Consider the following 16,806-nt stretch of genomic DNA (forward strand, 5'->3'; position numbering starts at 1 on the left):
ATAGCTGATGCTGATGCTGTTGTTGTTTATTGTTGTTGTTGTTAGTTGCTGCTTGATGCTGATGCTGGTGTATTGCTGGTGTTAGCTGCTGCTGCTGTTGCGTTTCCCGACAGGGTCAATTCTCCTACCATTCGCACGTATCAAGAGAGAACGCAGGGGTGTACTCATTCCCAACCCTCTTCCTATATCCTCCTACACCCTTCTACATTCTCGCCCTGCCTCCCTACATCACCCCCTTCATCCCTTTTCTTCTCTTCTCTTCTCTTCTCATCTCATCTCTTTCTCACTCTCGCTCTCCTGTGTACACTTCGTTACGCCTAATGGGTAGAATCGCGATGTTAGCCTGACAAAAGGTGGAAAGAAAGGTTGGAGGGAGAAGGAAGAAAATGGCGGCAAATCTCTTTTTCTATTTTTTTTTTTTTTTTTTTTTTTGTTTTTTGGAAAAGGAGCCATTAACGACGGCGGAGCTTTGTCTTTGGTAATTCTTTTTTCTCTTTCCTTTTTATCTTTTTTTATTATTTCTTTTTTTTCTTGTTTCTTTTTCTTTTTGTTACTTCGTGAATCTTCAGGATGCAATAAGTCGTGTAAAAAAAAAAACGAAAAGAGGAGAAAATAGAAAAAAAATTAATGAAAAGAAAAGAGAGAGAGAAAGAGTACTATATACGATATAAATCTATGAATTAGAAATTATATTCTGCACGTTTTAAAATACATATATGTATGTATATATAAATATATACATTTTCAGAAACAAGAATAAAACATTTGATGAGTAAATCCATTATTAAATAATAACCAGGACCTTCATACTAGGACGTTCATCAATGAATACACGATTTCACGTTATCCTCATTTCTTCTGTATAAAACTATATGTGTGTGTGTATGTATATATATATATAATATAATATAATATATATGTATATAAAACTAATATATTACTGATCGTGTGCCTCTATATAATATTCAACCATGTCAGACACATAACGCAATTGTCCCAACATCGATCGATATACTACTACCACTTCTCCTTCTCCTCGTCACCAAGTTTTGAGAGGAAACATTAACGTTGTCGACAGTTGATTTGAAACTTATGTGATTTATAATAATTGAAAAGTTGAAATAGATATTATATTCGTAAACTGAACGTTTGTCGCGATGCGCTTTGCAATCGTTAAACTGCATTAAATTTCTTTAGAATTATTTTAACGGAAGTAAAGAATATTTCTCTCCCTCCCTCTCTTTTTCTCTCCCTACATATATATATATATATATATATATATATATATTTTCTTGCACGAAAGATTTCGCGTGATTCTCAGTGAAAAATAAACAATAAATGCGACACCCATGGTAGGGAGCATGGCGAGTATGGGAGCAATAAAAATGAAATTGCGATAAATCATTCGAAGGAATCTTTCCCCTCGTATCGTACAACCGGAAGACGCAACTCACACTCACTAACTCACTCACTAACTCACGCACGCATGCATTCAACTCAAGAACGCGAGTATCCTCCGACTTTCTCTCTCTCTTTTTCTCTTTTCTCACTTTTCACTCACCCTCACTCTTTCTCACCCTCTCTCTCTCTCTCATTTTTTTTTTGCTTTTCCTTTTATTTTTATTTTTCTTTCTACGTCTTCAACGATACGCACACGGTGCCAAGTAAAAATAGTGTGGGCCATCAATCAGGGGGGTCGACAAACCCTGTACCACTTTACCGTGTTTATGTGTAAGCTGATAAATAGATAAATAAAGACCGACAGCTACCCTATAATTCTTACCAACATTTATTTGCTACCCCTTCTCGATTCAATCTTTTCCTGTCTTTCGACCGACCGACTGATTACTCTAGTCGACTATCGGAGTAAATTTAGAAATATGTATCAACGGATAAAAGTAATGTCATTCCTTTTATCTTATCTCCTTCTTTTCTTTTCCTTTTTTCCTTCCACTCAGATCTCTTACGAATCAATTGAATTAACGAATTTACAAATTATAAAATCTTACGTGTTAAGTTACTCTTAATAATAACGATGTAATACAGCTGAGAAAACATATCAAATGTAATGGATTTATATATTTATTTATTTTCTTTTTCATAAAATAAAATAAAATAAAATAAAATAAAATAAAATAAAATAAATTTCAAATCGTTGACGTATCAATTAAAGAAACATTTTAAGTTCGCTGTTATAAACTTTTATATTGAAAATAACGATGTGCATACATAACTGGAAAAAGAAAAAAAGAAAGAAAGAATGAAAAACATAGTCGTTGTTGTTGTTGTTGCTGTTATTGTTGTTGTTGTTGCTGTTATTATTGTTGTTGTTGTTGTTGTTGTTGTTATTATTACACTTTTTGTTTTTCTTTATTTAGGGTTGGTACGAAATCATTTGGAAATGTTCGAAAGTACGATCGAGGAGAGGGCGCTACTCTTAACGGATCGCGAATTCCACAGAGATGGAACTCATCAGGGTAACGCGTAAGCAAGGTGAGCTGGTTTCCAGTCGTTCTGAAAGAGTAACAGAGACAGAAAGAAAAAGAAAGAGTAAGAGAGAGAGAGAAAGACTACAACAAGTCTGCTTATTCAAAAGTTATAACTTGTAACGACGACCATTAAGTCCGCTTGGCCAAGCTATAGCTTCTCCTCTTTTTCTTTTTCTTTTTCTTTTTCTTTCTCTCACTCTCTCGTTCTTCGTGAAAAGGTTCCTTTCTGCATTCCTTTCCACGATCCTTTAGCCAATGACGAGGCCATTCCACGTAGCTACGGTATCTTTCTTTTTTTGCTCTCTCCCTTCCCCTCCCCTTCGCTCCCCTCCCCGACTCGTTTAACGCACGTCGAAAATATATTTCCGTTTTGTTAAGTGGATTATACACTTTCTTGGCGCCAAAATAATTGACGTATTTTAGGAATGTTCTTTTCTTTTTCTTTCCTTTCTTTCTTTCTTTTTTTTTTCCATGACGGGAGTAAAATAAATTGAAATAATTCCATGTTTGTTACTCGATATTTTATATATATATATATATATATATATATATAAATGTGTGTGTGCGTGAAAATAAATTATATATAAGGAAAAAAATTTTTTTTTCCATCCAATTGCGGTTACATATAGAGGCTCTGTAATCTGCAACCGCGTCAATTTCTGCACAAAAATTCGTACCTTCATGGGACGCAGCGTCCTAACGTCAGGCAAAAAAAAAAAAAAAAAAAAAAAAAAAAAAAAAAAAAATTATTAAAATTCCATTCCAAAATTCCATTATGAAATAACGTTCTAGCTGAGGTTAGTTAATCGGTTCAAATTTATGAATTTGTGAAAAAGATAGGAAGATTAGATCGTTGAAAAAAAAAAAAGAAAGAGAGAGAAAAAATATATTTCAGATTACAGGGTTTCTGAAAAATTTTTCCTCATCGCGCGCGAATAAAAACATCGATTAACTACTGCCTGAAATTATTAGATCTCTTTTCAATTTATTTCATAGATTTTATAGATTTATTTTATAAAATAAATACAAAAATTCCCAAGTGTAAACACTTCTCAATGCCGCATAAACAAACGTAAATTGTAAATCCCTTAACATTGCCTCTCTCTCTCTCTCTCTCTCTCTTTCTCTCTCTCTATCAGAATAAATTATATACAATATTCGAACGAGTTAATCGAATACGGATTTATATTGCAAATGGAAAAAAAACGAAAAAAAAAAAAAAGAAATATGACCAGGAATAATCAAGTGTATACATGGTACATACATAAATATAAAACATGTAGATGTTAAAAAAAAAATCTCATGAATCAATTCAAGATGGAAGCTCGAAAAATTTTGAAGAGTTAATTTAGCGTAACATATCGATCGTCCTTGTCGTCGTCGTCGTCGTCGTAGTCGTAGTCGTTCGCACTCGTTTAATGTCATCGTTCGAAAACATAGTTCGCGTAATACTAACACCTCCTTCACCTCCACCTTCACTTCCAACTCTACATCCTTCTTCTACTATTACACCTTTCCTAAGGAGATGAAGGAGGGTAAGGAGAATGAGAATGAGAATGAGGATGAGGATGAGGATGAGGATGAGGATGAGGATGGCGGTGTCGCTTTTGTAGAGCATAGTAAATTAACCATGTCATAGCTAGATCAGATCGCGGCTCACTGGCATGGAAATCCCTTTTGATTAACGAGCATGGGTAGTGTATAACAAGTATGTGTTTGTATACGCGTGTCTACATGTATCACTATGTGTATATATATATATATATATATATGGCTACGTGTGTTTAAAAGAGAAAGAGAGAAAGAGTGTTTCTTCTGGTCAATGGTGAACGAGAGAATAATGTCAACTTTCTATATATTTTTGTATAGACCGGAAAAACAAATATATAATGTGACCCGTATAAGCTTAACCCTCTTCTCTTCCACTCCCGTTTTTGATCAGGGAAAAATCGTTGAGGAAGGAAGTCTTCTCTTTTACTTTAACGTGAACGAGACCGAGAAAAGCACGTACTTTTATATATATATATAGCTTATATTTTATTTTCTTTTATTTACTCATTTTATATTTCTTTTTACTATGCGAATAGTCTATTTTCTTTTTTCTTTCTTTCTTTCATTTATATTTTCTTTTTTTGTTATTGTTACGTTTTTCATGGTAAGAAAAATCGGAAGAAGAAGAAAAAGAAGAAGGGAGTCTAGAAAATCGGACCTTTTTAACCGATTCTACCTGGAGAAATTCTTGGTCCAAAGGAAATGATACAATAACCGTGAACGATCTTATTCGTTCTCCAGGAGTAGAAAAATGTCCTTTCGGGGAGAGAGAGATCGAAAAAAAGAGAGGAAGAGAGAGAGAGAGAGAGGGAGAGAGAGAAAGGGAAAGAAAAAGAAAAAAGAGTAAAAGGAAAATATAAATATATATATGAAAGAGATAAAGAAAGGAACAGGTCGATGTAAATCGTCCCACATTTTTTAACCTTCACAGCTACTATTGTTCATTGATGTGTATTCATTGATCGGAAGGAAAGAAAAGAGATAAAAAGAAATAGAAGAATAAAAAGAAAAAGAATTTTGAGGAAAAAGTGAAAGAGTCGAAATTTCGTATACAGTTAATTTAAATAATTGAAAATAAGATCTCTATCTCTCTCTCTTTCTCTTTCTCTCTCTCTCTCAAGAGAGAGAAATAAAAAAAAATCAATGAATCGTCGTAAAGGTGCGTTCAAAATTGGCGCAATTTTTTTCTCCCCTCCATCTGATGTATCTCCGGATGTTGGTGGCCGTCTTTCACAACCGTATTAACGGCTTGTCAAACAGGATTTTTACGATCACGTTAATATCATGAAGATTATCACGAGACCTCGAATATATTGGGATGTAGAGAGAGAGAGAAAGAGAGAGAGAGAGAGAAAGAGAGAGAGAGAGAGAGAGAGAGAGAGAGAGAGAGAGAGAGAGTGAGAAAGACAGATAGATAGATAAATAGACAGAGATAGACAGAGATAGACAGAGAGACAGAGAGAGAGATAGAGATTGATAAATAGAGAGGTGAGGGATAGGGGTGAGGGGTGGGGAGTCGATTTGAGGTGTTGTATAAGTTCATACATATACTATATAATATTCGTTCGCTTTCGAGTCGGGGACCGAGATTAAATAGGACCGTTGATTGATCTAAATTAGTTTTAACAGTTTCCGTGACGGTGAGGAGTAGGACACAGAAAATAATAATAATAATAATAATAATAATAATAATAATAAGAAAAAGTTTTTGATTCATGGTTTCGCACCATCCGAATTTAAGAATGGATCGTACCTACGAAATGTGTATTTATCGTGATAAAGGGCTTGTCCGTCCCTTTCGATGATCCTTTAAAATAAATCGACAGACACTTTGATTTCAATTTTGATTATTATCGTTATTATTATTATTATCATTACTATCATCATTATCATCATTATTATTATTATTATTATTATTCCGGATGGGATCAATAAAGATCCCTCGATCCGATCTTTCTTTATCTTTTTTTCTTTCTTTCTTTTCTTCATTCTTATTTCTTAATTACTTCCTTCTTACGTTGACATGGTCAAAAAAGTGAGAGTGACTCGTCGGTAGCTTTGAATGCGCACCTGGGTTTCTTTTTTAGACGGTAATTTTTTGTTTTCTTTTTTTCTCATTTTATTCTTTTTTTTTTTTTTTGTCTTTTCTTCTTTCTTTTTTTTTTTTTTTTTTTACCACGCTCAACGTTTCCGCTCGAGAACGATTTCTTCGCATACTTTATCTTTATTTATACTTTTCCACGTACGTATCTCAAATTACTCTTTTTTTGTATGGTTAACATTAGTTTTCAAACGCAAGTTTTATACTTCCTTTTTGGTTCTTTTTTTTTTTTTCTTTTTTCGAAAATCAATCCTTACACGCGAAAGTTTTTTGTTTTCGCACGGGAGACACATACATCTTGGGAGACAAAAAAAAATAAAGAGAAGAAAAAAAAAAGAGGTAGATCCAAAAAAGTATGTCAAAAAGTCAAAGGAGGACGACTTTTGTCAGTCAATTATATAATATTGCATATTAGAGCGAATAAACAAGAATACTTCGCGTGTAATCGCGCGAAATGAAAGTACGTTTTCCGAAGAACTCGAAAATGAAGGAGTAAAAAAAAAGAAAGAAACGTGAAGTAGAAGAAGAAGAAGAAGAAGAAGAAGAAAAAGAGGAAGAGGAGTTGGAAGAGTGAGAATGAGAAAAGCGAACGACGACTGAGCCGACGACGAGTGCTCTAGCGTGACCTTTCACCTTCCAAGAAAGTGGGTAAAGCTAATGGAGTTTTCAGTTCGAAACTTTAAACTCCTCCACGTTCTCCTTTTCGTTCCTATTAATCATATTATCGCAAGTTAATCGTCGACGTCTCTCTCTCTCTCCCTCTCTCTCTCTGTCTCTCTTTCTGTACGTCTTCGTCGTATAAAAATCAATCGATATTTCTCTCTCTCTCTCTCTCTCTCTCTCTCTCTCTCTCTCTCTCTCTTTCTCTCTCTCTCTTTCTTCTTTTTTTCTTTCTCCTTTTCCTTTTTTGATTTTTTTTCCCTTCACTTCAAAGTTCGATCCGATTGGAGAGTTACTTTCGAGATATAAATGTATATATACACATATGTATATATACAGAGAGACATATCTATGTACTTACTTACTAATACTTTTTCGAGCTATCATAGAAAAAAGAAAGGAAAAAAGGAAAAGGAAAAAGAAAAAAGAAAAAAAAAAAAAAAGAAAAAAGGAAGATGAAAGAGACGAATATACGTGTATTTAGAGCGGCGGCAACGTTTGACGTTATTACTAATTGGACGTTCGCTAGGGAATTAATGAAAAGCGTCGATGATATGTAGGTAAAAACTGAAGCACGAAATTCAAAAGGAAAATGAATTCTGCGAGATAAAGAAGTGAGTTTTGATTTATTCGCCCTCTCTCTCTCTCTCTCTCTTTTTTTCTTTTTTATTTTTCTTTCTTTTCAACGAGTATCTCTCACGTTCACGTCAGACTTTGATGTCGAGCGTGATGTTGCACAGTACGTTTTTTTTCTTTTTTTTTTTTTTTTCTTTTTTTTTCCCGAAGGTTCACCGCCGGTAAAAGAGAGCTATGACTTTACCGACACGATGGCAACAAAACGAAACGAAACGAAACTAAACGAAACGAGACGAGAAGAGACGAGTCGAGAGAGACAGATAGATAAATAAATAGATAGATAGATAGATAGATAGAAAGAGACAAACTTCAGTCACCTCTCCATTAAATAACGGAACGCGGCGCCGCAACCAACGCACTTTTTTTCTCTCTTTCATCTTGCCGATAAATGTGAGTCGTATATAAATGTACATACACCGTATATATATGTGTGTGTGTGTATGATGCGTGCGTACATGCGTACGAACGAAGTCGTAATGATAAGAAAGCAGGTGATAAATATCTTTCGTGTGTAACGAGTGCGATAGCGTATGTGTAAGAAAAAGAGAGAGAGAGAGAGAGAGAGAGAGAGAGAGAGAGAGAGAGAGAGAGAGAGAGAGAGAGAAAAGTGCAACCAACGTTAGACGACCTTATATACATATATATATGTATGTATGTATGTATGTATGTATGTATGTATATACACAAAAAAAATCTCTCGTTTATTAATCCGTGGAAGGTGAGAGCAAACAATTTTCGAGAGATAACCAGAACAAATATTTCTTCGACCGACCACGAGGCTCTAACGGAGGAGGAGACCGGATAGAAATTTTCTTGCGATCTCACTCACTCTTCCTGCGAGATATTTTTTTTCTTTCCTTTCTATTTCTTTCTCTTTTTTTTTTTTTTTTTTTTTTTTTTTTTTTTTTTCAGTGAGTAAACATTCAATAATCCGATCATTGATAATGATCAAAGTGAATGACAGAAAAAAGAAAAAAATAAATGATCGATCATTAACAGTAATAATAATAATAAAAATAATAATAATAATAATAATAATAATAATAATAATAATAACAATAATAATAATAAATAATAATGATGACGATTGTTATTAAAAAGTAACCTAAAAATTGATTCGTGGCATCTATATATATCTAGGGACTTTTTTACATTCTTTGCCATATAAAGATCGATGTCCAATAAACCGCATCGTAGATTCGATTTTCGAGAATCGATTCTCGAATCGATTCGAGAATCTCGTATTTCACGTTCTTCTTTTATATCTTCGTTCGTTCTTACTCCTCTCCAACCTTCCCCTCACTCTCTCTCCCTCACTCTTTTTTCTTTTTTTTTTCTTTTACCAATGAGTCCTCCCTTAAGTGAACAAAACGCATAACTCATCGGCCATAAATTATGGTAGCTGACGCGTCGCGGGACCTCACAAATCAACTCCCTGGAATTTCGCGAAATAAATCCCGACCGTTCTAGCAGGATATTTGGATTTACGATTCCGCTATCGAGAAAGAAAGAGAGGAGAAGAGAAGAAGAGAGAGAGAGAGAGAGAGAGAGAAAGCACAATTCACAAGAAAATATTGCTTATTAAGTTTCGTTCTTATTTATTTAGTTATCTATTTATTTTTTCTTTCTTTGATAATATGCAATATACACATTAATTATAAGAAAAGAAAAGAAAAAAAAAAATGAAACATAAAAAAAAAAAGGAGGCAATAGAAGAAAATAAAGAAACAAAAAGAAAAGAGAAGAAGGGTCACCTGCATACACCGGCTCATTAAGTTTTGCTTTCGTTTGTGACCTTTCCTTTTTTAATCTCTTTCTGTTTTTTTAACACGCAGAAATGTTAATTGAAAGAAGAAAAAAAGAGGAAGAAGAGGAAGAAACGAAGAGGAAAAAAAAAAAAAAAAAGAAATAAAGTCACCCACTCGCTTACGCCGTTCATTCAAGTTTTGCTTCCGTTTGTTCGTTTTATTTATTTTTTGTTGTTTTTTTTTTTTTTTTAACCATGCAATAAAGTTAATTGAACGAATAAAAAGAAGAAGAAAATAGAAGAAGAAGAAGAAAGAAGGAGAGAAGGAAGAAACGAAAAAAGTCACCGGCTTATGCCGCTCATTAAGTTTCGCTCTTTTTCTATTTTTTTCTTCTCCTTTTTTTTTTTTTGTTTTTTGTTTTTTTTTTGTTTTTGTTTTTACGTTACGTTAATTATGAAGAAAAAAGAGAAAAAGGAAAAAAGAAAGCGATAAAAAAAAGGAAAAAGAAATATAAAAAAAAACAAAAAAAAAAAAAAAAAAGAAAGAGAAAGAAGAAAATCACCCTTCGAAAATTGGAAGGCTTTGAAAACCTATCAAAACCAAGCCTACGGTCGCAGCTGTGCAAAACTATTTTAGGATATATACGCATACGTACAAAGAAGACAGTAGTACCAGTTGGTATAATTTACGATTCTACAAACGAACGATACACGGCAGGACTAGTTACAACAAGGATGAGCATATTATACCAGAGACAGAGAGAGAAAGAAAGAGAGAAAGAGGGAATTTCTCGATCTCACACCCTCCAACTCCTTTTCCCCATACCCTCTACATTTTCTCGTTAAAGGGGTGAATAACGTCACACTTTCGCGCTAAATCCCATTTCACGTATTTATGTATATGTCTTTCTCTCTCTCCCTCTCTCTCTCTCTCTCTCTCTCTCTCTCTCTCTCTCTCTCTCTCTCTATCTATCTGTCTCTCTCTCGCACGTTAAACCTCACTTGTACGCCATAAAACGATTATAGAATATATTTGTATGCGAACGGTTTGAAAATTTTTATAGGTTATAACAAATCACTTTTACGTTTTCGTCGAGAAAAGGGACGAATAAGGAGAGAAAAAGAAAATCAATGAAACGTTTTCAAAATTAAATTAATAAAAATATATACGTACTTACATAAGTTACAGCCGTTATCCTTGAATAATTTCCTTCATAACCTCCTTATACCAGAGAGAGAGAGAGAGAGAGAGAGAGAAAAGTAAAAACCACACAGTCACAAACATACATAGGTACGTACGTACGTACGTACCTAAATCCACGCACTGCATATGTAATAACACTCGAGCACAAATTCGTTCACGTAAAAAAGGAAATCGAAAAAGATAGAGAGAAAAAAAAATACAACCGATAAAGAAGGCAAACGTCGGCGAAGAAAAATTTCGTTCTTTTCTACCACCAACACTCCCGTGACGTACCTTCTTCGTGTCTACTGACGGAAGTTCGCAATAAGATATACGATATTCGATAATGCGAATCAATATCGAAATCGATCGACATTTAAGGACGGACCAATCGCGTCGTTCGATTACATCTACCTACGACCGTTTTATTTAACGTATTATTAGTGCCATTACGATCAACGTACATCGTCCCCCCCCGTCTATCCTTATCCTACCCTCCCTCCCTAGCCCTGTGCCAGCCGATTCCTTCGCACTACCACCTCCCCCTTCTTACTCTAGCTTTTTTCATATCAATTCGATACCGCTTATCCACGTACCAATAAAAGATTTTTTCTTTTTTTCAATAAAGAAGCCGTATATAATGACCATTATTAGTATTATTATTATTATTATTATCATCGTCATCATTATCATTATTATTATTATGGTTATTAATAATAAATATTCGATAGATATGAGAATAAATGGGACTTACATGAAATTGGTTCTTTCGGTATATCGCTCAATGGAAAGCCCTGCGCTTCGAAATCCGGCCTGACAGCGTCACATTTCAAGCCGGCGCCGTTGACGGACGTCGTCAAAAGGGAAGAAAGGACGATCGAAGCAATTAATAGAACCATCGTCGTCGACGTTCTACCACCACTCATATTTTTCTTCTCTCTTCTTCTTCTTCTTCTTTTTCTTCTTCGTCCTTCTTCTTTATTATCCTCTTCTTTATCCTCTTTTTCGAGGGAAAGAGAGAGAAAGAGAGAGAGAGAGAGAGAGAGAGAGAGAGAGAGAGAAAGAGGGAAATGAAAATTAATTAAGATTTATGCACAAGCAACTATGACGATCACACGCGTTTTATATATATATATATATATAAAATAAAAATAAAGAAGTCACTCGAATTAATAAACAATAAACAATTAGTTCGAATTATAATCGACTAACTCAAGGATCACTTTGTTAATACATTATTATTAAGCACGATAAAACAACGAGACGCCGGTGACGATGACGACGGTGACGACGATGACGACGGTGACGAAGATTAAAAATTATGAAGAGTTAGGTAGAGAAAGAGAGAGAGAGAGAGAGAGAGAGAGAGAGAGAGAGACAGACAGACAGACAGACAGAGAGACAGAGAGAGAATTAGAGAGAAAAGAGATAGAGAGATAGAGAAAGAAAAAAAAAAGAATTAAACGAAAGAAAGGAAAACTTGAAGATAGTCTTGAAAAATAAATAATATATAACACACGATAATATATAATAGGGTAGAAGAAACGCGATGCTAACGGAGAGAAACGAAAACGCGTCGATCCTCCTCCCGCGATCGCCCGAAACGCACTGTTGCGACTCGTGCTTGGAAGCGCGTGCCAACGAACCACGCGCATGCGCAACCGGCATGCGCAACGCTCCAAGTAAAAGGGTTACACGTTTGAATCGTTGTGTTAAATCTTTTTACGATCAACGTACATCATCCCCACCCCAACTGCCCTTCACTTTTCTCTCCTCTCTATCACGTCCCTTACCAACCCCCGTCCCACCCTCCGCCTGTGACTTTTTTTTTTTTTTTTTTTTTTTTATTAAAAAAGTAACTGTAATAAAACAAAATCGTTAATCGAAATTAGGAAAAACCGTTAAACGAACATGTCGTACGATTTTACTTTATTTAGAGTGGCGCGAAATTCGATCGTTGTTATTTGTCTTTTTGAATGAACGATCAATAAGAAGAAAATTCATTCATTCGCACGAAACTTGACGATGTAATTTTATCGATTAAAAATATGAAAGGGAACGTTTGGATGACACGTAAGACACGTTGATTCTTTTATTCGTATATATTTTCACTTTTATATTTAACAATGATAACTTCTTTATTTTTTTTTGTTTCTTTTTGTTTTCTCCTTTGAATAATTCATTCTTAGCATCGATTGGACGGATTATTATTATTATTATTATTATATTATAATATTGTAAGAAATAAAAGACAGTCTTCTAATATTCGAGATCAAACGAACGTTCGTTTTCTTGCATAAAAAATTGTAAGTGCACTCGTGATAAGCAAACTAAATTATTAAATTACTATTATTAATAGTAGTTTTGTACAAATATCGTTGGACGGAATCTAAATAACAATGATTATTTGTGTATATATGTATATATGGAATATAATCGAATCATTTGTTCTACATATACGTGATCGTACTATGACACAATGGGCAAGCATTAATATTAACGACATCACGTTCCGTTGCTACATGATGTCTACAGACGGTGCAAATCCAAGCATTACTGAGATCCATCAAAGGTTTACCGGAGATTATACAAGCCGGAAATCTGGACATACAATTTGGACATACGACACACCAATCAGGTATTAATGTCTCGCAATTTACGCATTCGGCTTTAACATTACGCGTATCCTTTGGATTATATTTCGTAAATATATTTACGGCTAGTTCCTCGTATTCTTCTCTTTTCGTATCTGTAATAGCATCGAAAGCTTCCAATTTAATAAATGCTTTGGAACAGGTAGCAAAGGCACGATTAACAGCGCTCGATAACGCAAGTAGACAATAAATATCTTCCAGTTCCAAAATGTCCTCATATTCTCTAAGTCTCAAAGCAGTTTTCATCGAGGCATCGAAATTACCATCGTATATTTGTCTATGTGCCAACAAAAGAAAATGGTATGCCTCAGCACCACGCCAAGCATTTTCTATTATTTTTGTATCCTCGTCGCTTTCCGTTAAACCCATTACGACGTTGCTACGTCCACCCTTTATCGTTGGTACACTATTAATATGGTCCTCTATCAATAAGGCAGCAAGAACGTATATCTTTTTAACTCTCAATGGATTCGTTCTGATTTTGGCTTGTTCCTCGGCTAGTTTTATCAATAACTTTGCAGCTTCCAAGTAATAATTCGCCTTTTTATATAACTCTATGGCTTGCAATCTCTTACCGTTGGATAATAAATGATTGGCATATTTATTAAGAAGTTCACCGATCTGGGCCATTTTGTAAGTTTTTGCTAAATCGATGGCTTGATCCCAATGGTTAAGACGTACGCACGTATCAACTGCCAATTTAACGTCACCGTATTTGATATAAGCTGCGACTGCCTGCGAGCACATACCTACAGAGGCCAACATCCTTGCTACGGTTTTTAATATTGGACTTTTATCAGGTAATTGATCAACTGTTCCTGCAAGCTGCATAAAATCTTCGAGTTTGTAATAACATTGAATAAGTTTCTCTAAATTGCGTCCCTTTTCGTAATATTCTCTAGCTCCTTCCCAGTTTCGTCTTTCGGCATAGGAATCTCCTATTTTATTGAAGGCATGCTCCATTTGCTTGTCCGATCCACCAATACCCATTTTCATTAATTGAACGACACGAAAATAATCTCCCAATTTTTGACGCAACGTTATAGCAAGATCCCTTCTATCCATGTCCAAATACAATTTCTCAGCTTCGTCATAATTTCCAAGAAATGCTGCGACTTCTGCCCTTTTTAACTGATCATTATGAACATTTCTTAAACGTTTGATAAATTGTATACCCAAGTAATCCGTACAACGAACCATCGCATTCTCTGCAGTTTCTAGCTCTAATACCTTTAATGCTGACTCTCCTAACAATCTCCATAATCGAGGATGTGGATTATCCTGAATAAAATTATTAGCTTCCTTCAAGCCTACCTTGGCTAATAACTCTCTTGTATCTCTTAATGACTTTACCTCCAAATCTATTATTAAATCATTTTTTACTTCATCCGGTCTTTCTATTAGATCATCCAATAAAACACATCGTATTTCTAAATCTTGAAAAGAGCATATATATCCATAACACGATATCGGTTCTTCGGGATCTAATCCTCTTAATACATACATTCTTGTTTTTTCCATAATTGCAAGTAATAGGGGATTGTCTTGAGCCCAAGACATTCCCCATACATCTTTTCTTTCAAATTTACTTACATCATCTCCTGTTTTCGTATTCAACGAATCAGTAACTTTTTGTGTATCTAAGTCCAACATCGTAAGTACCCCGGATGTATCCATAATAGAAACGCGAGTTGAATCACAATTTATAGCCATTTTGTAAAGTCTACAAGATGTATTGTATCGATTCATAAGAGTAACTTGAGGTAGAGAGTAACGTTGTATCATTCCCGATTCTCTTCCAACGAGGAATAGTTTCTCAGTTGCACAAATGCAAGAAATTGGATCCATCGTAGGTTTTGTACTCGTAGGCGATTCAAAAGATCTATCCCTATCCAAATCCTGTATAACCTCTGTTACTCCAGTTGGGGTATCGTCCACGTGATATACTTTTTCCTTTCGTAATTTACCAGAAAGCAATGCCGAATTACGAGGCGTACGAAAAGTCCAAAGTATAAAATTATTTTTCGATGCTGCAATAACAATATTACTAGTGATAGTCAAATATAATGGTTCCATATCTAAAAATTTAGTATCTATCGGTGTGGCTATAGTATTGCAAACTAGTAATGCAAATTGTTCAGATCCTTGCGTTGGATCATTCTTAACTGCTAAAACACAATGCTCTCCGCAGGAGGCTATAGATATTAAAGTACGTACAAATTTAGTGCAGCAGGTATTATTACTGGTATTCCAGAACGTGATGCATATACCATCCTTACTTATTTTTTCATTTGTAAATACAACAGTATTACTGAAGTAAGTCCATTTATAATCTGGACGTATATTTGCAAAATATATGTGAGAATCGACGGACAAAGCTACTCTCAATGATCCTCCCTCCCATGAGCATGCTGTTATTTCTCTACCAGGTATTTTTAAAGTTCTCATGTGTTCTCCAAATTGGCTATAAAATTGAATGGCATTTACGTCCTTTGTCTCTCCGTTAGTTAAAAATGGCATCATACCAGTTACAGCTAATATAGAACCATGACTATTCCAACAACACCATGCAGCTGTCATGCCAGTTTCTACGACAACCGGATTGTCATCATTGGTATCTTTTATTAATAATATTTTGCCACTTTGATAACAAATAGCTAATGTTGGACAATCTACGGCAACATATCCATTTCTTCCATTATACCATTGCAATGTAACTATTACTTGCATTTGTCCAGGGATTTGTTGTATTGTATTTAGCTTAGTTAAAAATATCCCTTGATTGTCATACAAATGAAGTTCCCCATTCTTTAAGCCAAATAAAAGTAATTTTCCATCGGGTGACCATTGCACACTGCATAATGAAACATTCTTCAATTCCTTTCCCCATATTCTATTGCCATCGACAGAACCAACAATTACAGCACCGTCTTCGTATACTATACATATCTTTTGACCATCCTGACTCCATGACATACTTTTTACAACTGATTTGTTACGATTATTTATCATTTCCTCGTACCAAGAACCTTTATACATCATCCAAACAATAATAACACCATTTTGATCGCTCGACGTAAGCTTTTGATGTTCTTCGTTCCAAGTAACTACTTGTACATGACCATTGTGACCTTCCAAAGTTTGATTCATACTAAGATTACTAGCTGCAGTCAAATTACGAGATTTTCCATTCACATTATTATTATTATTCCCCATAACAGATTCAACTCGTAATACCTTCAAAAGACCATCCTCACCACCTACAGCGATATAACCTTCTTTTTGATTCCATGCTATACAATTCAAACGAAAATTATTCGGTATTGCTATTTTTTTACTTAGATAAACAAACATTTTGTATTTTCAACTGATTCAAGTTTAGAAATCCTAGTCAAAGTTATTAACAATGTCTGAAATAAAAAAAAAATATATATGTATATATATATATGCCTTTTGAAGTGTCTCCTTCATTTTCTCAAGCGATCAAAACTAAAACGTATAAAGAACTAAGAATACAATATGAAAATTGTAATTTACATTTAACTTTTAATAACCATGTTGTAACCAGTGATCTCACAGATTATTATTTATAATAATAATAATAATAATAATAATTTGATAATAACCACACAAAATGTCAGACTCACTGCATTGTAAAATATTGCCTATAATTTTAATTTCATATCTGCGACGCCAGATGGCGCGGTTAAAAATTGATATTCTGTACCAGTGGTTCTCAATCACTTATCCCCTTGAAAATATATATTTATATTTACTATATCTTA

General features: G+C 34.4%; 2 protein-coding genes across 4 annotated transcripts in view; both read right to left on the bottom strand.

Moving 5' to 3' along the window:
• Positions 1 to 16,688, bottom strand: part of LOC124955868 (glypican-6) — a 118,653-nt gene extending 101,965 nt beyond the window's left edge. Inside the window, exons 1-2 of one of the 3 annotated variants that reach the window (XM_047510911.1) lie at positions 16,669 to 16,688; positions 11,122 to 11,367 (exon numbers count right to left, since the gene is read on the bottom strand). In XM_047510911.1, coding sequence (XP_047366867.1) covers positions 11,122 to 11,293 — 172 coding nt within the window. In that variant the 5' untranslated portion in view covers positions 11,294 to 11,367; positions 16,669 to 16,688. Of the gene's footprint in view, positions 1 to 10,362; positions 10,401 to 11,121; positions 11,714 to 16,668 lie in introns of those variants that run through there. The other 2 variants (XM_047510910.1, XM_047510914.1) reach the window with 2 other exon arrangements.
• On the bottom strand, positions 12,182 to 16,680 carry LOC124955867 (WD repeat-containing protein 35). Its single transcript, XM_047510909.1, has 2 exons — positions 16,559 to 16,680; positions 12,182 to 16,431 (listed from the first exon to the last, which is right to left on the bottom strand). Exon 2 carries the CDS (start codon positions 16,373 to 16,375, stop codon positions 12,818 to 12,820), a length of 3,558 nt encoding a protein of 1,185 aa, XP_047366865.1. The 5' UTR covers positions 16,376 to 16,431; positions 16,559 to 16,680; the 3' UTR covers positions 12,182 to 12,817.
• Positions 16,689 to 16,806: the final 118 nt, after the last annotated feature.

The sequence above is a fragment of the Vespa velutina genome, chromosome 19 (assembly GCF_912470025.1).
Source record: "Vespa velutina chromosome 19, iVesVel2.1, whole genome shotgun sequence".
Taxonomy (NCBI): domain Eukaryota; kingdom Metazoa; phylum Arthropoda; class Insecta; order Hymenoptera; family Vespidae; genus Vespa; species Vespa velutina.

Bases quoted from the DNA above. Each gene is read 5' to 3' on its own strand.
- LOC124955867 (XM_047510909.1), bottom strand. From the start codon at position 16,375: ATGTTTGTTTATCTAAGTAAAAAAATAGCAATACCGAATAATTTTCGT.